We start from the raw sequence: 26,791 nt of genomic DNA on the forward strand, positions 1-26,791 counted from the left end.
TCTTTTCATTGGTTCCCTGGGAAAGTCCCATGCAAGCACAGAGCAGTTGAGAGAGCGGCTCTTCTGGAGCAGAGGTTCCTGACTCGAGGAAAGTCTCAATGAATTGGGCGGGAGAGTCTGTATTCTCAATAATATCCTAGAGGAGTTTAATGGTGGGCATCTGGCACCAAGCCAGGAACTTTAAGACCTTCCTTTTCCTGTTTTCACAGCCCACGGAAGAGGAAGCATCTTCAAAGGAGGATTCTACCCCTTCCAAGCCAGTGGTGGGTATTATTTACCCTCCTCCAGAGGTCAGGAATATCGTTGACAAGACTGCCAGCTTCGTGGCCAGGTAACATAGCTACTCCTGCTCGTGTGGGTCACGGGTAGATTTTAGCATCAAGAGCTCCTGAATTTGCACAAGGGTAACACTTGGGTTTTTAGAGTGGTATTGTTGGCTTAGGCCTGTCAGCTCATCTAAAACCACAACATGGTGTGAGGTAGGCAGTGGGCAGGACTGGCATCTCTAACATGGTATGCCGGTGGCAGAGTACAAGGCACACCCAGCTCCAGAGTCACCAAGAACCTGTGCTTCCAAACCGAGCCTGAGGGAATACCTGGAAAACTGCTTTGTCATGGGTAATGTGTGTCTGTATCTGAGCTACTGGTCTTAGGAAGACAAAAGGGAGTTGATCATTCTCATTGTGCAAGGACTGCATTTCCTTTGACCCATCTGCAAAATGGAATAAAATACCACCTCAGAATTGTTGTGAGGCAGGGGTGAGGGGACTGAGTGCAGTTCGGGTACATCATGTAGCTATTACCTCAGATGGCATGGAAATCAGCTTGATCTCCTCTTGTTCCTCCCCATTACACTTCCTCAGATGGAGTCTTCTTGATGGCCACTTGACTCCAAAGGTCAACCATCCCTTAGTTTAGGGCATTTCAAGTATTCCTTTGGCAGCCAGCAGGCCACATCCAGCCTACAGATCTTTTTGTTCATTCTCAACAATATATATTTTTTTAACTTTTGAATTAGTTGTCACTGTTTAAAAATGAGATTGCACAGTAAATCTGGATTTCTGGCTTCTCTTGATGAATTGGACGGCTCCTTGCATGGAAGCAGTCACTGGCCTGAGCAGACTGCTGCCCTCAGTCAGGGCATGTGCTCTCCAGGGAGCCACACCTTGACCCTGAGGCAGCATCCCCATCATGATACATCATTTAACATATGGGTCCTTCCTTTCTCAACCTCTTTATAAAATGAAACAGAAAGAGGTTACTCTGGTTGATGTCTTTCACTGTGTCAGGCTCCATGCGGGTTAACCTTTCACATTTCAAAGGCTTTGACCAACCTGGATATTGGGTTAAAACAGCTCTGTGCTTGATTGAACATTATCAGGCCATGTCAGATTTAGGGCAGCAGGTGTTGTGTTTATAAGTTTAATATTTCATAGCAATGCTCATTCTTCCCCTTGTCCCCTGATTTTTTTTTTTGTTTTAATTAATTTACTTTTGGCTGCGTTGGGTCTTCATTGCTGCGTGCAGGCTTTCTCTAGTTGTGGCGAGCGGGGGCTACTCTTTGTTGCGGTGCACGGGCTTCTCTTGTTGCAGAGCACGGGCTCTAGGCATATGGGCTTCAGCAGTTGTGGCACGTGGGCTTAGGTGCTCCGCAATATGTGGGATCTTCCCAGACCGGGGCTCGAACCCATGTGCCCTGCATTGGCAGGCGGATTCTTAACCACTGTGCCACCAGGGAATCCACCTCCTGATATGTTTTCCTATTTAAAACAATAAATAGGAAGAGTGTAAGAGGAAGAATCACCACAGTCTCGCGACCAGAATAGCTTCTACTAGCTGTTTTCACTTTTTCCTTTTTCCTTCTGGCCCTTGGCATCCTTTTTTAGATTCTTGTAATACTAGTAGAGATACTTTCATATCCTGCTTTTTCCATTTGCACTGTATTGTAAGCATTTTCCTGTGTTGGTCCATGGTCTCCTGGTGCTGCATGGTCCTCTCTGGAAAGGATGCACCATGTTAAGGTGATGGGCCTTCCTTGACTTGGCTGACTCCTCTGTATTTTCCTTTGAAGTTGTTTCCAACATTTCAGTTTGGCAAACGAAGCTATGGGGAAGTCTCTGAGCATTTTCTTTCCCTTTTAGATTGTTTTCCTAGAAGAAAATTCTGTGTGGCACATTACTGGCTAAAAGAGCATTTTAAAATATTTCTTATTTTGCCAAGTAGCTTTCCAATAATTTTGTGCCAGCCACAAAAATAAGAATCTCTCCAAGTTCCGTTAATAATAAATCTATATGTCCACATCTCTAGATCTATTTTTGACTATGATGATTGCCTTGTAGGCATTTCTGAAATCTGTGGACTTGCTTTTGTTTACGTTGCAATGAAGGGACAGAGCAGCATCTCACTGGGTTAAAAGCAAACATGCAGGACCCTCTGCTTTACTTCTATTGGGTTCACATGTATTGATTCATTGAGCATAGAGTAAAAAATCACCAACCCAGTGTGGTTTTCCAAAAGGAGTTTTTTCTCTCTAGGTTTGGTCTTCCCTTCCCTGCATTTTCCTGTCAAGAAATTAAGGGAAATTACTCTTAAAAAGTCCCACCAGCTAGGTTGAGTCAGAATCATGTCTTTTTCTGCTGAAATCTATTCCTTGTGTTAGAAAATATAATTCTAAAATTAACATTAAGCTAATTTAAAGCAACAGAGTAGCTTGGAATGAACATGCCTGCGTTCTTGTTGTTTTGTATTTCAGATTGTTCCTAGATGTGAGGTTATGGCTTAGGAGGCAGTGGTAGAGGAGACAACCAGAGCCCCTATTTCTAGCAGCCCTTTGTATGGTGGCCTAGTTTAGCCATATTTAAATGCACATTTACCCTCCTCCTTGTGTGGTTTGCATTATTTAAGAGGGTGGAAGAATGCTTCTTCCTCAAGCATGGGGTTTCAGCTGGACTAATGCATTGTCACATTCAGACCTCATGGTGTTAGTCACGCTGCAGAGTGTGACCAGAACTTGTGGAGGAGCTAGCCAGGGTGCTGATGACCACTGCCATGGTGGCTAAACTGGGGCACAGCGTCACCTGCACCCTGTGTCCTGCCCTGTCTTCAACTGACAGGGCCAGGGTATGAAAGTGGAGTGACCCGGGTGCCACCAGCCTCTGGAGCTGTCCTTTGGTGTGTTTGGGGCACCTCTGAGTGCAGGGCTCTGGTCAGAGGAGTGATGGAAGCCCCCCAGATCATCTCTCATCTTTATAGGACAGCCCCTTCTAGCCTTCATAGGAGTAACAGTCCCTGGCATTTGCAGGCCACTGTATGATTCAAAAAGACTTTGGCGTCTCATTAACTAATTCGATTTTCTCAGTATTTCAAAGTAGGGAGAGAAGGTGGTTTTTGCCATATTTTACGCATGGGAGATTGAGTCAAAGAGAAGTTTGGTAACTTGGTGAGTCAGTAGTGAACCCAAAACTTGAATGTGTCCACATCTTGTGTCTTTAAGGTTAGTTCACTTCCATAGATGTTGTGGATATGTGGCACCTTGAAATATTACTGTTGGGATTCTTTAAAAAAATCAGGGTTCCCTACACATCATGAGAGAGACATTTTTCATTCTGAGGGTTTAAAGGCATACAAATTGGGGGACTTCCCAGTGGTTAAGAATCTGCCTGCCGGGGCTTCCCTGGTGGCGCAGTGGTTGAGAATCTGCCTGCCAAGGCAGGGGACACGGGTTCGAGCCCTGGTCTGGGAAGATCCCACGTGCCGCGGAGCAACTGGGCCCGTGAGTCACAACTACTGAGCCTGCGCATCTGGAGCCTGTGCTCCGCAACAAGAGAGGCCGCGATAGCGAGAGGCCCGCGCACCGCGATGAGGAGTGGCCCCTGCTCGCCGCAACTAGAGAAAGCCCTCGCACAGAAACGAAGACCCAACACAGCCATAAATAAATAAATAAATAAATAAATAAATAAATAATTATAAAAAAAAAAAAAGAAAAAAAAAAAAAAAGAATCTGCCTGCCAATGCAGGGGACACGGGTTCGTGCCCTGGTCTGGGAAGATTCCACATGCCGCGGAGCAACTAAGCCCATGTGCCACAACTGCTGAGGCCTGCGCTCTTAGAGCCCGTGCTCCGCAACAAGAGAAGCCACTGCAATGAGAAGCCTGCGCGCCACGATGAAGAGTAACCCCCGACTCGCCACAACTAGAGAAAGCCCGCGTGTAGCAACGAAGACCCAGTGCAACCAAAAATAAAAAATAAATTAATTTTTAAAAAATGCATACAAACTGGGGACATAGGGTGTATGTGGGAAACTATTCCAGATACAGAGAGAGATGGGGACCTCCCTGCCGTTCTCATCACTCCCCTGTCATGTGAATGCGCCTTATGCAGCAGCACAGATGCGGTCCTTGGAGAACAGTGTTTCCTATATGAGCCTCACCCAGTAGTAAATGAGGTGATTTTAGCCAATATTTGGACAAGGCATTAAATCCCATTAAATTTCATATTTTTTTTCTTCCTTCTTGTTACCCAAAGGACAGAGACTCACTTTGGTGCTAGCATATCTTTTAATACCTCCCCAGCACTTAGTCATCCCACTTTTAACTAAGAGAACTGGCCTCAATCTCAGCAAACTTCAGCTAAACTTTAACCATGTTACTTTGTTTTCATTGTATTGAATTTTATGACTGCCTTTTGTTAGTAAAGCCATAATGATTTTTATCTGAAGTAGTAATACTTGCCTTCCCACCCCGCCCCGGCTGTGCCATGGCTTGTGGGATTTTAGTTCCCCAACCAGGGATTGAACCCAGGCCCTCGGCAGTGAGAGCACGGAGTCCTAACCACTGGACACCAGGGAATTCCCATGCCTTCTTAAGTACATTTTTTAAAGTAAATAAATTTTATTAAAAGAAAAAAGCAATAGTCCAGATGGTTTTGGAAATGGCAAGACTGGCAGAGGAGCTGCAGGAATGATGGAGGTCTGGAGACCCTGTGGTAGAGGAGGCCTGCGCAGGCCGAAGGAGGCAGGGGGCACTGGCCGCTGATGCCAGGAGTCTCGAAGAGGACCTCTGCTGTGTTGAGGGACGGGCTAGTTTGAGTGATAGGTGATGGCAAGAATGGGGCTTGCATGGGCAGTGTTCTGGTCTGAGCAGCTGCAAGGGTTGTGGTATTAATGCTTCTCTTTTTTCCTTTTTCTAGAAACGGACCTGAATTTGAAGCTAGGATACGACAGAACGAGATCAACAACCCCAAGTTCAACTTCCTGAACCCCAATGACCCTTACCATGCCTACTACCGCCACAAGGTCAGCGAGTTCAAGGAGGGGAAAGCCCAGGAGCCCTCGGCTGCCATCCCCAAGGTCATGCAGCAGCAGCAGCAAGCCACCCAGCAGCAGCTGCCCCAGAAGGTTGGAACCAGCCCCTCCCTTTGCTTCCCCAGGGCTGAGGGAGGCTGGGACAGGGAGGGGAAGATAATGAACTCTGCTGTCGAGACCTCACAACCACCCAGGGAGAAACTTGAGGTCTTTATCCCCATCTTACAGAGGCAGATGCTGAGGCTCACACAGCAAAGTGTTGCTGACAGTTGGCATTTGCTGAATGCTGCCTGTCACACTCTGTGCTCAGTGCTTTGAGAGCCTTGTCTCATTGGTGCCTCACAGGGGCTGCATGAGGAGGCCAGTAAAGTGACCATTTTTCAGATGAGGAATCTGAGGCTTAGGGAAGCACAATTTACCCAAGGCCACAGAGTCAGGACCCTAAAGTCCATGCTCTCAGTTCCTACTCTTTTCCTTGGCCATGGCATGAGGGCAGTGCTGCAGTGTGGCTTGTGGACCCCTTCTTCTGCATCCCTCTCTACTGTCTCACCTTGCCAGGGCCTCTCTTTCTGGCCTGCCCTAATACCCCCTTAGCACTAGGGATGATTAGGGCTATCAGTGAGGACAGGAAGGGCCCTCACATTTTGCCTCCTGTGTAGACCTGGACTGGTCCTTTCTCTTTGCTTCACTCCTGAGCCATGGTGGCAAAGGCTGCCCCTTGTTTTACAGTGGGAAGTAAAGGTTGGAGTAGGTTCTGAGACCTTGTGTTGCAATTTACTACTCCTAGGACCTCAGGTGATCTCAGTTTCCTCATCTATAAAAAGAATTCACAGTACTAGTTCTGTCCACCTTGTGGTTCGTGTAGTGGCCAGATGAGGTAACAAATGTGGAAGTCTTCTGTCCAGTGGGGTCCTCTGCACACATGTAGGGCTTACTACATCCTCTGTCTCCCTTGGGCGGGGTTTCATAAGCTATGTTCCTGTTAGATCTTCTGCCACGCAGTTTTGGTCCTCAGTTTCAAGGGAGCAGTAGAGATACAGAGGGACTCGGTTCTCTTTCAGAAAGGCATTTAGGGAGTCGAGGCTACAGTTGGCCAAGAAATCGGTGCCCTTGTGAGTTAGGATTCTCTCACACCACGTGCCAGTGGCGTGTGCGTGATTAGAAGTGTAGAGGTCTGTGCCGTCTGCCGGGGGTGCGTCCCCGCCCCCTCTCTGGATTCTCTCCACCCCTGTGCCTCTTGCCTCACATTCCCTTTGCATCTTAGGTTCAAGCCCAAGTGATCCAAGAGACCATCGTGCCCAAAGAGCCCCCTCCCGAGTTCGAGTTCATTGCAGACCCCCCCTCCATCTCAGCCTTCGACCTGGACGTGGTGAAGCTGACGGCTCAGTTTGTGGCCAGGAATGGGCGCCAGTTTCTGACCCAGCTGATGCAGAAAGAGCAGCGCAACTACCAGTTTGACTTCCTTCGCCCGCAACACAGCCTTTTCAACTACTTTACGAAGCTGGTGGAACAGTATACCAAGGTGCCTGGGCAGGGCGGGGGCCGGGGTGCTGGGCCCAGGGAAGGAAGGCATCTTACCATCAGCACTCTATCCACTCACTGTCTGCAAGGATCCCGCTCCTGTGTGGGGCCCCCAAGCAGATGTTAAAAATCCCAGTTCAGTATAAAATCTTGATTTCTATTCAGTTTTCCTAGTAAATGCAACGTAGACTGCTGTTTCTAAAGAGAAAGGAAACGTGTGATTGATAACTCATTAGGTGAGTGCCTGCTGCGTGATAAGGCCAAGTGGTGCTAGTTGCTTTTATGTACATTTAAATGTTCGGTTGCCTCAGTAGGGCTTGAGAAGAGGCAAGCTCTTAATAGTTGCCTCGTATTATTACCTAATTTTATCCTCACAAGAATCCATAAGGTAAGTGTTTTCCTTCCTATTTCAAAAAGTTCAGAGAGGTGAAGTACTTACTTGTGGTCTCTCAGCTAGTAAGTAGCTGCACTGAGATTTAACCAACATTTGACTCTGAAACCTCTGTTGTTTTCCACCCTAAAAAGTACCTTGAATTAGAAGTATCATTTAAATAGGCATTGGGAAGCAATTTAAAATAAATAAGTGTAGCCAGTATTGAGTACTTATATTATGTAGTATCTTCTCATTTAATCACTAATAACCTATAAGGTAGCCACTGTTATTATGTTCATTTTACAGAAGAGGAAACTGAGGCACAGAGAAGTTAACTTGACCAGGGTTGCACAGCTAAAGAGTTGCAGAGCAGGGACTTGAGTGCTGGCATTTTTATTCCAGACCCTAAGATCTTAATTATCATGCTGCGTTGTTGCAATCAAGAATGCAGACAAGTCAATACTGGTATTTAAAATAATCAGATTGCTAATTTATTAAGAAGTACACTGGTATAGATATGCCTGTGGAACATTTTTCTTGCTACATACATAATGGAGGTTGTCTTTCCTTTTTAGTGGCATGGTTTGCACATCTGTTTTTGATACCTAGAAACAATATGTTAAAGATCTGACTTGAAAGGTTATGTAATGATTTCCTCTAACTTCATTCACTTTAAGTATATAACTAGAAAGAATGACAAAAATGTTTGTGTTTAGGAAGTCCAGAAGCTAGGAGAGTAGCTGAAATAACAATCATTCAAGTCATAAGACCCAAGGGTTATTGTAACTACACAGTATCAATTTTAAGTGAGCCCTGGGTTAATTTCTCTCAGTGGACTGCTTCCAGAGTTAAAGGTCCACAGATTCCTTTTTATTCTGTTAACTTCCTATTCCTTCTCCTTCAGAATTTGGGTATTGACATTCATTACTCGAATCTGAGGGCGCCGGTGTGTCTCTAAGCCTGGGAATTCTAGGAGCAGATCAATTCCTGAGGCAGAAGGACAGAGAGGATGGAGTGGGGCTGAGCTGCTTTGCCAGTGAGAGTGGATACGCTTGGGGCAGTTGGAAAGATTGGCTGTTTCAAACAAAGCCAGCATTCGTTCTCTCAGCAAATATGCTTTGAGTGTCAGACACTATTCTAGGTGCTGGATATGTAGCAGTGAGCCGAAGACAGAGAAATCCCTGTCTTTGTGGAGACTGGTCTAGTGAAGGGGCAACAAGCAAGTGCAACGTCAGTGTATGTCGGATGGTGATAAATACTATGGAGAAAATGCTAAACAGAAAGCAGGGGATAGAAGTCTAGGGAGGTGGAGCCTGTGGGCTGCAGTCTTCAGTAAAGTCATCAGGGGGCCTCTTGGCATGTGCAGAAGGGTAAAGGGCAGATCCGCCCCCTGAGAGCAGTCATCACGTGCTGACTGTATGCTCAGTGATCTGGTGGTGGTTTTGCATACTTTCCTGCTATCCTTGGCAACCTTTTAAGTTGATGATGCCAACTTTAAGTGGCAGTGTCACCATTTTGTAGAAGGAAACCAAGTTACAGAGGTTGAGTAACTTGCCCAAAGTTGCACAGCCAAGTGGAGCTGAGATTGGATCCCAGAATCCCATGCTTTCCTTTCTCCTGTGCCTTTCCACAGGCCCAGGAAGGCCACTTCTTTGTCCCGTGTTGTGCTGCACTGACAGTTGCTTTAAATCTTCTGTGTTTCAGATCTTGATTCCACCCAAAGGCTTATTTACCAAGCTCAAGAAAGAGGCAGAGAACCCCCGGGAAGTTTTGGACCAGGTAAACTAAATTTCTTATAACCAGTTACTGACGGCACTAACGTTACATTGTGTGGGTTCTGTTGTGTGTTCGGAAGTAGGCTCCGAACCAGTACCTTGTTATGCTCCAGGCACAGTCATGGTGGGAGGAAAGGCCTTGAGGCTACAAAGACCAAGAAACCTGGATTCTCTGCTCCCCAACTTTCTGCTCTGCTGTCTGCTTCAGTCTCTTCTTTTCTTCTGTTGCTAGAAGCCAGCTTTTGAATGGGTTCTCTGGTGACAACTGCCTTTTGAAGTCCCAGGTTTTCAGAGTCGAAGAAAGAGGGCATATTGGGGCTGGCTGTTCTGGGTGGCTGCTTGAGGCTTCTGTTTTGCAGGCTTTCAGACTGCTGCTGCTTTTGTGGGCACTTGGTTGTCATGCAAACTTCTGGGAGGGAGTTTGCTAGCCACTCACCAACTGAAGCAGAAAACTTTGAGGTTATAACAAACAGCTGCCCAGACAAAAGGTCTCTCTGGGCCCCAGACAGAAGGTCTCTGTGGCATGTCATATTTTCATCCTGTCCAAACTCTGAGCCTGGCTGAAACCAGATACAAATACCATAGTCTGCCCCAGGAAGTTCCCCTTTATGGGCAGGTCAGCTTCCTGTTCTGAAGGAGACGTTGGCTTTGGTGAAGACCTTGGAGATGATAGCCTCCTCAGGAGCAGACTCTGATTCAGCTCAGCACCATGCTGTTTCCTATCCCTTCAGGTATGTTATCGAGTGGAGTGGGCCAAGTTTCAGGAGCGTGAGAGGAAGAAGGAAGAGGAGGAGAAGGAAAAGGAACGGGTGGCCTATGCTCAGATTGACTGGCATGATTTTGTGGTGGTGGAAACAGTGGACTTCCAACCCAATGAGCAAGGTAGGTCTATGAGGAAGGTAGGTCTGTGACTCCAGTTAGGGGAGCCAGGAGCTTGGAGCCATCCTGGGATATCTCTTCCAGCTGTCCCCAAGGAGCAGCAGAATCCCTCAGAGGGTTCTATGGGCATCTGTTTCTTCTCTGCTTCTGGAAGACTTCACTTCTACCACATTGCCCCAGTTAAACCCAATTGAACAAATATTATCGTGCCTGACAATAATGGCCCAACGGGTGGGCCTCTGGAGATAGGAGAGGTATCAGACAGTCCCAGCCCTCAGAGGGTTGACAGTGTGGAGAGGGCAGATAGATGGGGCTTTGATAAGGAGCATCTGTGGAACCCTGCCTTTGACTCTGGCTCACCCTTTGCCAGGGAACTTCCCTCCCCCCACCACCCCAGAGGAGCTGGGGGCCCGAATTCTCATTCAGGAGCGCTACGAGAAGTTTGGGGAGAGTGAGGAGGTCGAGATGGAGGTCGAGTCTGATGAGGAGGACGAGAAACAGGAGAAGGCGGAGGAGCCTCCGTCCCAGCTGGACCAGGACACCCAAGTGCAAGACATGGATGAGGTATGCTCCTGGAGCCCAAGAAGATGGGGGTGCTCTCCTCCAGAGAAGTCCAGCTCCCTTGTGAATCTTGAAAGGAAGTGTGGGTTCCTGAAGGAGTCCTGGCTGAGTAGCTGCCCAAGCCCAGGCAGCACAGAGCCTCTTTCCAGCTCAGGCAACAAAGATTCATTCATAGGCAAGGATCTGAAAGCTGTGCTGGCCCTGTTCTGTGACCTTCCTCCTTTGCCCAGGGGCCCTGCTCACTACCGACCCCAGGCTGGCTCTCAGTTAGGGAAACCTCTATACCATGTACTTTGACGCTTTTGCGCTGAGGCCCAAATGATCAGCAGTTTCCAGAGCTTTTCTTTTTTTCTGGGTGGGGGCGCACACCGTGTGGCACGCGGGATCCTAGTTCCCCGACCAGGGATCGAACCCATCCCCCCTGCAGTGGAAGCATGGAGTCCTAACCACTGGACCTCCAGGGAAGTCCTCCAGAGCTTTGCTAAGTGGCTTTTGGCCTCCTCTACCCCCATCGAGGCAGGCTCTCCAAGCAGGCATAGAGTCTCCAGAGCCAAACTGCTTTCCTCCCCTCGGAAAGAATTTGTGTGCAGCCTGAGAATAAAGGCACGTGTGTCTGGGAATTGACTTTTTCTCTCCCTCCCAGCATTGCTTCTTGAGCAGCTACCATTGAACACAGACTTGTTCCCCGCACCCCTCTCCATCACGTTAAGTGCCGTTGGCCTCCTGTGACTGCCTGGTGCCAGCTGCTGGAAATGCCTGGGCAGAGTGTTAGCACCACGGCCCCCAGCCCTCCCATTCATGCTGTGAGGAAGCAGCTTGGCCAGCTGCCGGCTGGCCTCGGCTGCCCTGGGAGGCTTAGCACATGGGTGCTGACCGGCAGGGGCCTAGGCTCTTTGCCACCCTGAGAGCCACCAGGGCTCAGCTGCAGGGAGGTGGCTTCTCATCCCCTCTCTGAGTCCTGCCACTACTTTGCTTTTCAGGGTTCAGATGATGAAGAAGAAGGGCAGAAAGTGCCCCCACCTCCAGAGACACCCATGCCACCGCCTCTGCCCCCAACTCCAGACCAGGTCATTGTCCGGAAGGACTATGACCCAAAAGGTTGGTTCTGCTCTTCTGCCCTCATGTTCCTCAGACCTGTCCATTTTTAGGAGGGCTCGAGGTGGCTTGTCATAAAGGCATTGATAGCTCCTCTGTCATAGGCCTCACGATGGGGAATGGGACTTCGTCATCGCTGGTGCTCTGGTGCAATGCATAGTGCCAGGTACAGCGTGGCACTGAATGGATGGTGCACAAATGAAATAGCACCTTCTTAACCTGGCCTGCCACCCAGTATTCTCACTCAAGAATCTCTTGCTTTTTAGCTTCCAAGCCCCTGCCTCCAGCCCCTGCTCCAGATGAATATCTCGTGTCCCCCATCACTGGGGAGAAGATCCCAGCCAGCAAGATGCAGGAACACATGCGCATTGGGCTTCTTGACCCCCGTTGGCTGGAGCAGCGAGATCGCTCCATTCGTGAGAAGCAGAGTGATGATGAGGTGTACGCACCAGGTGAGGTTGGGGGGCATCTCCCACTCTGTCCACACCCCTTCTTTGACTCAGCCCCAACTCACTTTGGCCCATGGGGAATCTCTGATCAACTTTATGCTTTAATCAAGCATAGAAGGTAACAATTGAGGTCAATAAAAGCTTTTGAGGATAGGTGCAGCCTATGACACTACAAAATAACTTCCCATTTTCTAGAAGGACTCTTCATAGGGATTCTTCCAAAGGTAGGCACCTGATGTGGATAGCATGTGTCCATTGACGTCCTAGTGCAAGATCTGACTACAGCTGGGAGAGGTGCTCACTCTCAGGGCTGTCTTAGAATGAAGGCTCTGATGGCTGGAGTACACTGAGCACCTTGAAATGAGACCTGGTGCCGTGACTGTGTGTGAGAAGCAGCATGATAGGGAGGGAGGAAACTGTCCTGGAGGCAGGAGACCAGGCTTTTAGTCCTGACTCTGCTACTTTCCACGCCACTCACGTGACCCTGTCTTCTCAGTTGCCTTTTGTAAGTCAAGGGGTTGGACAAGCCCTGGTTTACAGGCTTAGTGCTCGTTGGGCAGCCTTCCCTAGGCTCAGAGGACAGGCGTGCTGTATTGGGACCCAGAGATAGCCTTGTCCCATGAGAACAGCCTCCACCCTGCACCAGTAGAGCTGCTGTGTTGTCAGAAGGGCATCTGGTTTAGTTCCCCTTTCTGTCCCCTGCCTCCGTTCTGTGACTATTTCCAGGTCTGGATATTGAGAGCAGCTTGAAACAGCTGGCTGAGCGGCGTACCGACATCTTTGGTGTAGAGGAAACGGCCATTGGTAAGAAGATTGGCGAGGAGGAGATCCAGAAGCCAGAGGAAAAGGTGCAGCTCAGATGACTCTTAGTGCCTTCCCTGCCGTCAGACTCACACTTGGGCTCAGTTCCAGGAGCCCTGACAAGCTGTGGCTTTGCTTTCCCATGCAGGTGACCTGGGATGGTCATTCCGGCAGCATGGCCCGGACCCAGCAGGCTGCCCAGGCCAATATCACCCTCCAGGAGCAGATTGAGGCCATCCACAAGGCTAAGGGCTTGGTGCCAGAAGATGATACCAAGGAGAAGATTGGCCCCAGCAAGCCCAATGAAATCCCCCAGCAGCCACCACCTCCGTCTTCAGCCACCAACATCCCCAGCTCAGCCCCACCCATTACCTCGGTGCCCCGGCCACCCGCGGTTAGCCAGCAGCCACCCTGTGACTGGTCTTTCAGAGCTGGGTTCTTGGGGTTAGACATTGCAGGCTGAGAAGGGCAGCTATCTCACAGTGGGCCCAAGCGCTGAGTGGGTCAAGTCGAGAGAAAAAGAACCCTTTAGTTAGAAGTGGGAACCTCCAGCCTGATTTTCCATCTGTGTGGGAGGCTTGGAACAGGGAGGGAGGCGAGTGGCAAATGTGAGAAGCAGGCTTGGGTCAGGGACGGGCTGGAGGGCTTAATGGGTCTTGGAGGACTGCTGGCCTGACTCCAGGGGGCTAAATGGAGGTCAGTGTCTTCAGTGGCTCTCTCAGTGTTTGCCAAGAGCAGCTGGTTGAGTCCCAAGTGGAAAGAGGGTTGCCCTGGGCCTCTCTCAGCGTAGTTCCTGTCAGGACCCAGTGTGAGGCTGCACTCTCAGCCCCAGGGGGCTGAGTTGAAGCTATCCAGCCTCATCCTCAAAGCTGCAGGTGGCCAGTTGCCAGCTGTGTGTGCTCTTAGAGTGCAGCCTTGGCTTCCTGTGACCTGTGGGTCTTCACCCCCGCAGATGCCACCTCCTGTCCGTGCTACAGTTGTGTCTGCAGTACCCGTCATGCCCCGGCCCCCGATGGCATCAGTGGTCCGACTGCCCCCAGGCTCGGTGATCGCCCCCATGCCACCGATCATCCACGCGCCCAGGATCAACGTGGTGCCCATGCCTCCCTCGGCCCCTCCTATCATGGCACCCCGCCCACCACCCATGATTGTGCCGACAGGTCAGTGGGTCAGGACTACAGGCCAAGCCCTGAGCAGAGCAGTGGCTGATGGTAGTGCCTGGTGGTCCAGCTCAAAAGAGAGCCTTGAGTTCACCATGTGAGAGATCCCTGAGCTAGAAGCCAGGGGCTTACGGCTCCTGGGGGAGGTAGGCTGATATGGCAGAGCTGGGGTCTGTGCACCCAGAGGGGTCAGCCTGGACAGGCACAGAGGCCTGATGATGCTTGCTGTTGGCTGCCACCTGTTCCATCCATCGGTCCTGCCCCTCCTTCAGTTTCCTGCTACCCAATCTGGGCAGTCTCCCAGGTCCCCCTGCCAGGGAACTTACTGGCTACCAGACTCAGCAAGGAGTGGTCCTTCACACCTCTGGGAGAAATGGGAAACCTTTGCAATCTCCCCTTTTCACTCTCACCAGCCCTGAGTCCTGGGCCCTTCCTCCCACTCACGTGGCTGCTTATTCCTGTCCTTGCAGCTTTCGTGCCCGCACCGCCTGTGGCACCCGTCCCAGCTCCAGCCCCTATGCCGCCTGTCCACCCCCCACCTCCCATGGAAGATGAGCCTGCCTCCAAGAAACTGAAGACCGAGGACAGCCTCATGCCAGAGGAGGAGTTTCTGCGCAGAAACAAGGTATGCATCTCAGAGTGCTGCCCACAGCCTGGAGTATCTAGATGGGCGGGGGGAGGGTGGGCGGGGGCGGTGTCCAGTCCTGCCCCAGTCACATGCTCCCTGGCCCACCCTATTCTTCCATGGTTTTGGCTTCTGGGACCTGGGTCAGCCATTGGAGGCCCGTGAAGCTTCTGAGCACACACTAGATGGGGGGGTCAGCAGCCAGAGGAGCAGACAGCTGTCAGTAGTCCGCCTGGTGTGAACTGTCGCAGAGGCCAGCAGGGACACCCAGCTGCACAGGCAGTAGGACTCAGGTGTGAAAGGGGTTCTGGGCACTGGAGGGAATCCTGAGTGCGATTCTTAATTTCTTGGTGGCCTTTGCCTCAGGTCCAGCCCTTAGGAGATGGTGTGTTGTGGGGATCCTGTGGGGGTACTAGAAATAAGAGCTGGGAACCTTGGCACTGCTGGTGCCTGGGAAAGCTCCAGTGAGGAGGCAGAAACATTCCCAGCCCCCCCCCCCCCACCGCCAGTGCATTTGACCAAATCTTTTTTCTTTTTTCCTTTTTGATGGTAGTTTCCATTTCTTGAGTACCTACTCAAGTGCTGGGGCAGAGCCACACATTTTACAGTACTTGGTCTGTTGAATGCTCACAACATCACCATCCAGCAGTTGTGATCAGCCGCTTTACAGACATGGTGTTGAGGCTCAGAGAGACCTAGTTAGCAGGGAAGCTGAGTTGGGAACCCAGATCTTCTGACCTCACAGTTCATATTCTTTCCCCTGTGGTACTTCTTGAGGCTTGCAGAGCACTTTCATGCCTCTTCTTCAGCTCCAGCCTTACCAGTAGGCAGGGATCGTTCTAAAGAAGGGAAACCAATTCTTGAAAAGGGGGAGTGATTTGTTCTATGTCACAAGTGGTGTCAGTAGTGAAACAGGCCAGAGTCCAGGAGCCCTGATGGACAGGTGACATTGTCTCGACTGGCTCAGGAACAGGAGAGCGTAGTTCCTGATTGACTCAGGGCTCCCCAGGCATAATGGCCACCTCCTGTTTTGCAGGGTCCAGTGTCCATCAAAGTCCAGGTGCCCAACATGCAGGATAAGACGGAATGGAAGCTGAACGGACAGGTGCTGGTCTTCACCCTCCCACTCACAGACCAGGTATGAGTTGCTGTCCCCAACTGGCATCAGGTACAGGGAAAACAGAGAGTCAGGGGGAAGCTTCCTGCAGCTGACCTTAGCAAGAGGTGACTGACCTCTCCTCGGTCCCATAGGTCTCTGTCATCAAGGTGAAGATTCACGAAGCCACGGGCATGCCAGCAGGGAAACAGAAGCTGCAGTATGAGGTGAGTTGGGTGTCTGTAGTCCTTGCCCCCTCTGTTGTCCAAGAAGCTAATAAATCCCTTGTGGAATCAGAGGAGTGGGGGGACACCTGGGTGTGGTCATTTGAGTCCATCCTGGAAGTGATGATGCTGGTGGGGGGTGCTGGGGCAGGTTAGTCTGACAGGGTGAGGCTCTGGCGGGGTCACAGCACAGTCTTGTATTGGGTTTGAATGCCTCAGTGACATCTGGGGACCAGACTTCAGAGTGCTCTGGTAGGTTTCTGTCCCAGTGGTAGAGCCATCCCAGTCAGTGTGGTCTCAGGTAGCCTGGCTTTGTGCTTGGACACAAAGGTGATAGTCCAGCTCACCTTGGTGCCTGCCAGGTCACACAGGACTGCTATGTTCTCCCTTTTTGGACTTTGACAAATCCCCATTCCGGGCCTCAGTTTCCTCCTCTGTAAAGTGAGGCTGTTGATCTCTAAAGGTCTTATGATTTGAGAGTCAAAATTCCATGGGGTTTGTCAGGGCCAGATTTTTGGGGTGTTGACAGCGTGGCTTGGTCAGAAGGAAGGAAGAGCAAAGCATTGGGGGAGGAACCAGAGACCTTCACTCCTGCCCTGTGCCACTCCCTTTCCCACCCCACCTTCCTTCAAGCCCTTGTATTTGCTAAGTTCAGAGTGTCGGGACTTGTGAGGCTGCTCTCTGAGTTCAAGGCCAGATTGCCCTGGGCTGAGGCACTCCATCTGTTTTCTAGGGCATTTTCATCAAGGATTCCAACTCGCTGGCTTACTACAACATGGCTAATGGTGCCATCATCCACCTGGCGCTCAAAGAGAGAGGCGGGAGGAAGAAGTAGAAGAGAGAAACCTGCTGTCAGGTCCCAACTACTGCCGTTTTGCCTCTCCTGTCCCCTACCCCTGTCCCAGACCCAGGAGACCCTGCCTTGCGCATTTGTTTTCCTCTTACTAAGTTTGGAAATCCAAATTGTCCTGCAGAGTTTCCTTCCCCCCACTCCCTCCCCACATTGATCAGAGAGGGCTTTCTCAGGCATTCTCCTCCCCAGTGACCCCTGGAATCCCTTTGTGTTTGGGTCTTGATTTGAGGGGTCATTTCTTCAGGTAGCCCATTAGGAAATGTGAAACCAGGGATGTCCTATAGGATGTTATCATAGTGCCAAGTGACACTTGGCTGGTAGAATATTGTTGTTATCATGAATCATTTTGTATCTTGCCATGGGCTAATAAACCTCTCCGACCCTTCTCGTGAAGTTAATGTCATGAGACTTGTCTCCTGGTCACCTGTGCCCTGCCCAGACCTAGGAGCATGGCACAGTGCCTTGTGGCTCCTCTACTGCTCTGAGGAATGCTGGGCTTTTAACTACATTCTTGCTGCCATCAAGTCTTCTATGGCTCTTTCTTCAATATATTTTTATTGCCTTTTTGAAACACATGGATCCTCCAAAGGCATAGCCCCGTACGTATAACAGACAAATACGTATAACATGCCTTCAACATGCCAGGACCACAAAAGAACACAGACAGATGGGATGCAGTTCCTAGGTCAGTGGGCAGCATGCAGATGAGACTAGAGGGTGGCAGTTTCCTGCAGGCCAGGGATCACTCATCACCTGATAAGTGACCTTGGGCAGGTGGCTTATCCTGAGTGAGCACAAGTATATGATGAGGTTTTAAAAAAAAAAATGTGTTCATTTTAAAAATGCTTCATTGTGCCAAGGCCATGAACTATTTTAAGAACTTTATAAAATTTAGCCAACTACTCCTTATTGTTTTAAGCACTTTATCAATTTTAACTCATGTAAAATTTTTTTTTTTTTTTTGGCTGCGCTGTGTGGCTTGCAGGAGCTCAGTTCCCTGACCAGGGATTGAACCCAGGCCATGGTAGTGAACGCCTGGAATCCTAACCACTAGGCCACTAGGGAACTCCCTAACTCATGTAATCCTGATGTGGGTGTTCCTGTTTTACACTTGAGTAAACTGAGGCACAGAGATGCTGAATCACATGCCCACAGTCACACAGTAAGAAGATAAAAAGAGAATGTGTGCAAAACACTTGTCAGTCCTTGCCCCATAGTAAGGGCCAGACACAGGCTGTTATTTTTGGAGTTGTGCTGTCACAGGGAGGTAGGTGCTGCTGTGGGTGGGTGTTCACAGGGAGGAAGGTGAGAGCCTGTTGATAACCATTTCCTGGTTTTAAACCTAAAGTTGATTTCATTCTGAAGATCTCGTGTGTTTATCCCGAGAGTTCCTAGTGCCTTTTCTTTGCAGTCCTTCCATTTCATCCTATGCAGTCGTCTCCCAGGCCCAGAGGGGTGAGGCCATTCCCAAGGTCACAGTATTCTAGTCACCATCCCCTCCACCCCCTCACCAAGCTCAAAGCTTCCAACTCTAGACCTAGGGCTCAAGTGGCCCTTCTGCAGTGCCAGTTATGTGGCTCCATTACGAACTGCTAACGTTTTTAACTTGGTCAGTGGGATGTTATTCCTCACTCTGACATTTGCTTCCCGCCTGGTAGCTAGAAGTTTCCCCCAGGGGCCAGGGCTGAAATTTATCTTCCTGAAGCTCCAAGGTTTGGGTGCCTATAGTGAGCCTACTGCTGGTTGCTTCTCCCTGGCTAACACCAGAAATCCCCTGAACACCCCCTGGGTCTTGTTCCAAGAGGGAAGGGGGTCAGTAGAGCTGAGGGAGTCCCATACTTCAAGCTCTCCTTTCTTCCTAGGATTGGCTCTGGGGCCAATCTCTCCTTCACAGGTTGGCAGATCTCACCGGCCTTCCGTGACTGAGGCTGTGACTGGAGGCCGGGAATGCTGCTGGGTGGAATGTGAGTGAATGGGTCCTTTGAGCTGCCCTCTGGGGCCCAATCTCAGCTTCCTGGAGTTCCTGAATGAACATCTGTCCTGGCTTACTCAGTTGCAGAAGACCCATTGACCAAACAGCTTTGCGATTGTCAGTGGCTGCAGGCCCAGCGTGCAGCCCAGTGCTCTGCACTTCTTGTTTAGAACCCGCAGCATGTAGGCAGCGCCTTGCTTGCACAGCTTTTCTGATTCTCACTGCATTCCTCTGAGGATTATCTGGCCCATTTTTTTAGATAAGGTGGATACCCAAGGCCAGTGAGGGCTCTGGAAGGCCAAAGCAGCTCTTCTATTACTGGTGACCACACTGTCCTCACCACTTTGCCAGACCAGACTGAAATGGGGAGAAATGCTCCTGTTGTGAGATTGCCAGGAAAACCCGGCATGGCTTGGTGCTTTCAGGCTCACTGTAATTTTAAAGACTTGCATGAAGAGGGCTCTAGGAGTAGTAGACATTAAGAAATTTCACTTTCAGTTCCACCAGCTGCTTGAAATGAGCACTTACCATGTAGCCCAGAGGAGGCTACTAATGATTAGACCCATTTCACGTTTTAAAATTACGTATTGTATTAAGAGAATGTGTACAAAAGTTATATTAGGATACTTAAATTGAAATATGTGATATACTGTAATAGCAATCTTTACAGGTAATATTTCATTTATCCTTATAATGCAAAAATCGAAAAGGTAAAAAAGTACAATATAGCTCATGTTTAAAAGTGCATGAGGGGCTTCCTTAGTGGTGCAGTGGTTAAGAATCCGCCTGCCAGTGCAGGGGACACGGGTTTGAGCCCTGGTTTGGGAAGATCCCACATGCTGTGGAGCAACTAAGCCCGTGCGCCACAACTACTGAGCCTGCGTTCTAGAGCGCACGAGCCACAACTACTGAGCCCGCGTGCCACAACTACTGAGCCCGCGTGCCACAACTACTGAAGCCCGCATGCCTAGAGCCTGCGCTCTGCAATGAGAAGCCCGCGCACCACAACGAAGAGTAGCCCCAGCTCGCAGCAACTAGAGAAAGCCCGCGTGCAGCAATGAAGACCCAACGTAGCCAAAAATAAATAAATAAATAAATTTATTTAAAAAATAATAAAAGTACATGAGTTAGTATTTAAGATTCTTAAAAGTTACTTTTTAAAAATAAAAGTGAAATGTAAGTTCTTAAAGTTCAGATTTTTAACTATCTGATTTGGGGATTTGATGTTAACTGTGTACATTGTTTTATTTTAAAAATACATGTAAGTGAGTAATTCTAGGTACCCTGAGTCATACAATCGTGAAGCAGGACAAGATACACTCCTATTCTTTATCATATTACAGAGAAGGTACTACTGTTGCCTTAAGCTAAGTTCAGTTAAGCAAGTCAGTGTTCCCTAGCCCTGAGCTGTGGGGATGATTAGATTAGGGATAGGGATGTGTCCTCGTATGGAGTGAAGGAATGCAGCCTCCCCACCATCGAGCAGAAGCTACCAGAAGAGTCACCCATTGTATGTATGGATGGAAGAAGCATGTTAGCCTGGAGCTGCTGCCATGAGGGGCTCTAGCTTGAGGATAAAGCAACCACAGGAAAGAGGACAAAGAGAAAAGGAGAAAAAGGAAAAACAAGGCTAATATCCTTGGTGACAGTCTCTGGATCAAACTGCTCCTGAAGCTTATGTACCTGTGAATGTTTTTAAGCTCTGGGACCCACTAAGTGCAGTTTTGGGTTAAACCCATTTGAGTTGTGTTCTCTGCCACTTACCAAAAGATTCTTAACTGTTATCCTCAGTGTAGGCATAAAGAAGCTTTATAGTTTGCCTACTTTTCATAGGCTCCTGGGCACCAGCTACATACCTTCTGAACCTCAGCTCTGCTCTCATTACGGATAAAGGCTGATATCTGGACATCTGTCTGCTCCTGGCGAACACTGACAGATTTCCCAAGCACATTCCAGGATCCAGGAGAGGGGACTGCGCGTGGGCTCGTGTGAGAGCCTGAGCCAAAACTTCTAGGAATGACCCCAGTAGGATGAGACTCGAGTTTTTCAACACATTCCTGTAGCCCTGGCCAAGCATCTCTCATCCTCAAAAGAACATTTACAGCAGCCAGTCTACCAGGATGTTTCACAGCATTGCCAAAGGCCTCTTATTTTATACTCCAGTGAACGATGTGATTCTGTAGGGCATTCCTTTGGACCATTCATTCATTCATTCATTCATTCATTCATTTCTGCTTTCTTTCTCCAGTCTAACTACACCATCTTCTGAGCCTGCTTCCCTTTCAAGGGCTTTGCACTTGCTGCCCCGCTTCCCGTATAGCCGTCTCCCAGATCCCTGCACAGAGGCTTCCTCATTTCCTTCTGCCCCCACCTCTGCCCACCCCCTCCCCCAGGGGTTACTAGGATAACATCAAATAAAGAGCTCTGGATTTTGAAGTGTAAAGAACTAACATTAAGTATCTACTGTGTGCTGGAGACTTGACTCTTCACAAAGTAATTACTGACATTCCTATTTTTCAGAGGAGGAGATGGTCTGAGAAGCTAAACAATTTTGCGTAAGAACATCCAGTTATTGAGGGGCAGAGCCATGAAGCGAAGTCTCCCAAGCAATGTGCCATTAGTTAAATTAGGAAAATTCCCCTGCTGCAGCCACAGGCTGTGGTGGGAGACACTCAAGATAATAATGAATTTGCTAGTGCTTGGCAAACTACAAATGCCACCACGTCTGGCTACCATTTACTGGGAATCTCCATGTGCCAGATGTTTACCATGTACTATCACACTAGAAGTCTCAGAACAACAACTCCGAGGAGATATTTTTTCATCATTTCCATTTTGCAGATAAGGAAATGGGCTCAGAGAGAAGTGATTTGCGCAAGGTCACACAGTGACAGCAGAGATTTGAATCCTGGGTGGTGGTTTTTGTGTTTTTTTTGGCCACACCCCCCGTGCGGGTTGCAGGATCCTAAAGTGCTGAGTTGTGACCACTGGACCACCAGGGAATTCCCCTGGGTGGTCTTATGTAAGAAAATCAGAAGCTGGAGCATCAAGGCCTTAACTTGAGGTCAACATCTATCTAGTCTCCCAAGGAAGGACACGTGGATGCTTCTGACCTGCTCCTCCAACCCCACCCCAGATACCCCTGGAGTGAACATCACTGTACATGTGCCTCACAGAGCTGAACGTGTTTGGGATATGAGCCTAGAACCAGAATTATAGTCAAAGGGTTGTGGGTACTTTGTCAGGCTTGGTGCTTCACATCTGATCCACGTGCATCTGACTCCTCTTTCTCCCTTCCCTGGGATGGGCCCACACCCTGTTGCGAGGCCTACTCTGTCCTTCCTGGGAGCTTGGGACTGAGAGCCCACCACTCTGTCTGGAACTACTAGAGAGGTGGAACATGTCTTCCCAGACTGAGAGTTTAAGACCGAAATAGCATGTGTCTGCTGTTGCCCTGTTTATGGAAAACAGAAGCCTATGGAATGTCAAGACTGCACAGTGAAGTCTTTAAGAATGTCCGGGCCACATGGCATTAAGGAAACGGCTGGTGAGATCACTCAGGGCTTAAGACCTCCCCTCTTAGGGCTGCTTTGGGCCTCTTAGCAGCCTGTCCCAGGCTCTGCAGCTCAGGCCTGGCTCTTCTAGTCCCTTCCCATCTCTGGGCCTGTCTCCTGATAGGTCTACAGGGGAGTGTCAGGTGACAACATGGTTGTGACTTAAGAGCCAAAAAGTGCTGGACCTAAGTGAGGAGCTATCATTATGACTCCATGAATTGATAATCCGTGGGGTCAGAAGTAGGCTGCTGGGAGCTAAGTCTATATAGATAAAATTGGCCCATGCTTCCCAATAGAAAATGTTGGTAAGAGCTAGGTTCAAATCCTGGCTCTGCCACAAGCTAGTTCTGGGACTTCAGGCAGCTGACATCACTTCCCTGCACCTCAGTTTCTTTAATTGTAAAATGGGACTAAAAATAGTATCCACCTCCTTGCTAAAAGATTATAAGAGATGGTGTGACCAATTTGGAAAACAGCTTGCCAGTTCCTGAAAAGGTTAAAGACCCAGCAATTCCCACTCCTAGCTATTTACCCAAGAGAAATGAAAATAAATGTCCACACGAAAGCTTCTACCCAAATGTTTATAGCAGTACTATTTACAATCACCACAAGGTAGAAACAGCCCAAATGTCCATCTACAGATTAATGGATAAACTGTGATATGTCCATACAATGGAATGGTTTTTGGCCCCAAAAAGGAATGGAGGTACTGATACATGCTACAACATGGATGAACTTTGAAAACATGCGAGGTGAAAGAAGCCAGACACAAAGGCCAAATACTGTATGACTCCATTTATATGAAATGTCCAGAAAAAGCAAAACTATGGAGACGGAAATTTTAGTGGTTGCCAGGGACTGGGGGAGGAAGGATGGGGAGTGACTGGTAAGGGTAGGAATTTCTTTTTGGGGTGATGAAAATGTTCTAAAACTAGATAGTGGGGATGGTTGCACAACTATAAATATGCTTAAAACAATTATACACTTTAAACAGGCGATTTTTATGGTATGTTAATTATATCTCAATAAAGCTGTTGGAAAAATAAAAATTAGAAGAGAAAGTAGGTAGAACTCGGGGCAGTGAGTAGCTCAATAGTCGTTGGTCATTAATCTTACTAATTAGGCCTCTCTAATTTAAAGCCCCAGAAACAGTGAGCAGGGGGAAGGAAGGGGCTGCTGAACTTCTAGCTCAGCCTAGGTCTTTAAGCCGCCGAGTGTCCCTGGGCGTGTCCCCGGACCCATCCCGCGTCTCAGAGTTCCTCATAAATGAATGGGAGAACAATCCCCACCCACGTCCCTAGGGTCTCGCGAGGAGTGGGGGGGGTTCAGGAGGCAGAGGCGGAATTCTCAGAGGGAGCCCTCGGTCTCGGCCTGGGCGGTGCGGCAGGTGTCGGGCCAGGCCTGGGCTAACCCGGAAAGACCCGAGAAGCTTTTTCAGGTGAGTTCTAGTGATTGGCAGCCCAGGGGGGAGGGCTTCGGGTGACGGCTGCCCCGCCCCCTCACGTCGGGCCTGTTGGCGCCAGCCTGGGGGAGGTGGGCGGGCCCCGGGGTCTGCGGCGCCCATTGGGCATGGGGGGGAGGAGGTGCCAGGGAAGGCCTAGGGCCCCGCCCCCGGCTTTGTGGCGACCAATGGGCGCGGCTCGTGGGCGGGGCGTCGGCGGCGTCGGCGGAGGTCGGGCGGCTGAGGTGGCTGAGGTGGCCGCTGAGGCTGAGGCGGCGGGCGCGGCCGGGATGGCGAAGAGCCGCGGAGAGAACGGGCCGCGCGCGCCTGCAGCGGGGGGGAGCCTGTCGGGGACCCGGGAGAGCTTGGCCCCGGGCCCCGACGCCGCAGCCGCCGACGAACTCAGCTCTTTGGGCTCCGATTCAGAGGCCAACGGCTTTGCCGAGCGCCGCATCGACAAGTTCGGCTTCATCGTGGGCTCGCAGGGCGCCGAGGGCGCGTGAGTATCTCCGGGGTTCGGAGCCGGGGGTCCGGCGGCCGGGGGCGGGACCCGCGTGGGGTCCTTGACGCGGACAGAGCCGCTCTCAGAAAGGACAGACACGTCTCCCTTCCAACCAGGAACAACCGACCCCTGGTCTCCCTTGCCCCACCCCCACCTCCCCCCCAGGCTGACTGACCCACCCCTAGGAAGGGCCGACTGGGCTCTCCTCACCAGTGCGGACTGGTCGACAGATACCTGTCCCAACCCCAGCGCTGCCACCCTCGCCTTAGGGCTGGCTGACTCGGCCAGCCCCTGACAGGCTCACAGGTGGCCGCCCCTCCCCCAGCAGACTGCTATTCTCCATACCCAGCCTCCCACGAGACCCACAGACGCCCTTGTCTCAGCGCCCCACTACCCCCACTTCAGGGGGACACCTTAGGCAGACTTCAGAGGGACGGGCTGCCCTGCCCCCACCGCACTCCGGGACAGACTGAGCCTCACCTCAAGACACACGGACCTCTGGATGAACTGACATTGGTCAGCTCCCTACCACCTTGGGACAGACAGTCCCTTCCCCTAATGGAAGGGTCAGAGAGTGCCCCCCTCTCCCCGCTCAGAGGCAGGTTTCTCCCTGTCACCAGCAACAGGTGGGCAGGCACTGCCTCTTCCCAGTACCCACAGGATGATGGTACCTCACCTCCAGGACAGACTGTCAGCTGTCTTCTGTGTATGCTGTGGAAGCATGCACCTCCTCTCCAAATGCAGACTGGGCGGGAGGCAAGGAGACAGCTGGGTCCCTGCTCATAGCACACCCAGATCCCCCACACCCAGGCACCCAGCTGGCAGGCAGAGAAATGTGAGGCAGTGGAGCAGCACCTTCCCTCCAGGCAGGGTAAGCTGAGCAGCCACACTCTGCCCCCACAGAACTCCCTGAGTCCAGTCCTCACAGAGATCATATGTATGGGTTGGTGATGCCCTTAGGAAAGATGGACTCCAGACCCCACTCCCATCCCACGGTCCTATCAGCCTCTCTTATGACTTATGGAAGAGCCTTAACCATCTGTAAGATCCCCACCCCACACCCCATAAAGGTCCCTTCTGGGATTTTCCGCAGTCCCAAAGCTTCACATTCACCAGGCCTCCTTCTCCTTTGGAGAGCTGGAGAGAAATGCAGGCCCCTCCCCTAAGGAGAGTTCTCTTTTACCCACTGAATCTGTCTCCTCCAGCCTCTTCCCACTTGTTCACAGCAAGCTAAGCCTAGTCCAGTCCAGGACTCAGAGAGCACCCCTTATTCTGATTCCTTACCCTGACTTGCAGCTTTGTCACAGTTCCCCAGGGATTAGCTTGTGAGAACCCAAAGGGTACTTAGGGTATATTTTTGAATTGAAGAGCAGACACCAGGGATCAGGGTCCTGGGAGGCATGAGGTCTAGACAAGTGGGAAAGGAGTCCTCAGTTGCATTTGTGGGTGCTTGGAAGGAAGAGCTCAGATTTGCTGGTGAATTCTGGGAGATAAGAATTCCTACTCCATGCTTATCAGGCAGTTAACCAGGTATCAGGGTACAGAGCAGTGTGATATAGTGGAAAAAGGCCAGATTTAGGAAGAAATCACTGTTGCTGGCTGTGTGACCTTGGACAAGTTCCTGAATCTCTGAGCCTGCTTACTCACTGTAAAGGGAAACAGTAATACCTACTCCCAAGATTACTGTGGGGATTAAATGACATCAAGTATTCGAAGGTGCCTAGCATAATGCCTGGCTCAAGTAGTGGCCCAGGAAAATGTTGTTTCCTTTCTTTTCCTTCTAAGGGTCTGAAAATTGATGAGAAAATGAGGGCGTACCTCTGGTATTTGTGGACAGAGAGGCCCCAGTGGAAGCACCTCCCTTTGGCTGTAGTCCCTAGCCAAGCAGCCAGACATCTGTCTTTCCCACCCTCCAACCGCAAACCAATGACACCATCTGCATCATTGGTGTCTATAGCGCTGGGGCTGAGGTGGGATTCCACATCCCTTCCTCTCTCCCTGCCTCACTTTCTTGACCCTGTTGGTCAACTTAAAATCTCTGGTGTCTGAAAGCTTGGATGTTCCCTGTATAGTTTATATTGTGGTTCAAAAAAAGCCAAAAGTAAGTCCCTGCTCAAGGCCATAAAAGAGGAAGTTATGGGAAGTTTCAGGGTGACCGCCCTGAACCCAGTCTCGTGGTTGAGGGCTAGGAGACCATGTGCTATCCCAGAGAAGTGAAACATTAGCACTGATGGCTGCAGTGGAGATGGCAGGGACTCTGGCTCCAGATTAAAGGTCTGTTTCAGCCATCCTGGGCCAAAGGTTGTCTCAAGACAATCAGTTTTGGCAGTTGCCAGGGGTTAGGGGGATGGGGGAAGAAAGCAGATCAGAAGCTACCCCACTCAGGTGACTGCTGGGTACCTGGCATGAGTAGATCATAAAATCATAGACTGTTAACACTGGAAGGGATCTTACGAGTTTGACCAGCTTAACCCTAACTTATTATACAGATGAGGAAACTGAGGTCCAGAGAAGAGAATAACTTGCTTAAGATCACATAGCACAGGGCTTCCCTGGTGGCGCAGTGGTTAAGAATTCGCCTGCCAATGCAGGGGACGTGGGTTTGAGC

The 26,791-nt window shown here is 50.1% G+C and overlaps 2 protein-coding genes across 2 annotated transcripts in view; both read left to right on the top strand.

Moving 5' to 3' along the window:
• Nucleotides 1–17,107, top strand: part of SF3A1 (splicing factor 3a subunit 1) — a 19,806-nt gene extending 2,699 nt beyond the window's left edge. The window contains exons 2-16 of the mRNA XM_059895736.1: nt 210–331; nt 5,188–5,395; nt 6,567–6,824; nt 8,901–8,975; nt 9,703–9,853; nt 10,221–10,414; nt 11,392–11,509; nt 11,773–11,958; nt 12,682–12,803; nt 12,905–13,150; nt 13,709–13,916; nt 14,387–14,541; nt 15,578–15,679; nt 15,793–15,864; nt 16,595–17,107. Of these exons, the coding sequence (XP_059751719.1) occupies nt 210–331; nt 5,188–5,395; nt 6,567–6,824; nt 8,901–8,975; nt 9,703–9,853; nt 10,221–10,414; nt 11,392–11,509; nt 11,773–11,958; nt 12,682–12,803; nt 12,905–13,150; nt 13,709–13,916; nt 14,387–14,541; nt 15,578–15,679; nt 15,793–15,864; nt 16,595–16,696 (2,319 nt within the window). The 3' untranslated portion in view covers nt 16,697–17,107. The remainder of the gene's footprint in view (nt 1–209; nt 332–5,187; nt 5,396–6,566; nt 6,825–8,900; nt 8,976–9,702; nt 9,854–10,220; nt 10,415–11,391; nt 11,510–11,772; nt 11,959–12,681; nt 12,804–12,904; nt 13,151–13,708; nt 13,917–14,386; nt 14,542–15,577; nt 15,680–15,792; nt 15,865–16,594) is intronic.
• Nucleotides 17,108–23,894: 6,787 nt separating this feature from the next.
• TBC1D10A (TBC1 domain family member 10A) overlaps nt 23,895–26,791 on the top strand; it is a 30,122-nt gene continuing 27,225 nt past the window's right edge. The window contains exon 1 of the mRNA XM_059894590.1: nt 23,895–24,180. Coding sequence (XP_059750573.1) covers nt 23,972–24,180 — 209 coding nt within the window. The 5' untranslated portion in view covers nt 23,895–23,971. The remainder of the gene's footprint in view (nt 24,181–26,791) is intronic.

This window comes from Balaenoptera ricei, chromosome 14 (genome assembly GCF_028023285.1).
Source record: "Balaenoptera ricei isolate mBalRic1 chromosome 14, mBalRic1.hap2, whole genome shotgun sequence".
NCBI classification, from domain to species: Eukaryota; Metazoa; Chordata; class Mammalia; order Artiodactyla; family Balaenopteridae; genus Balaenoptera; species Balaenoptera ricei.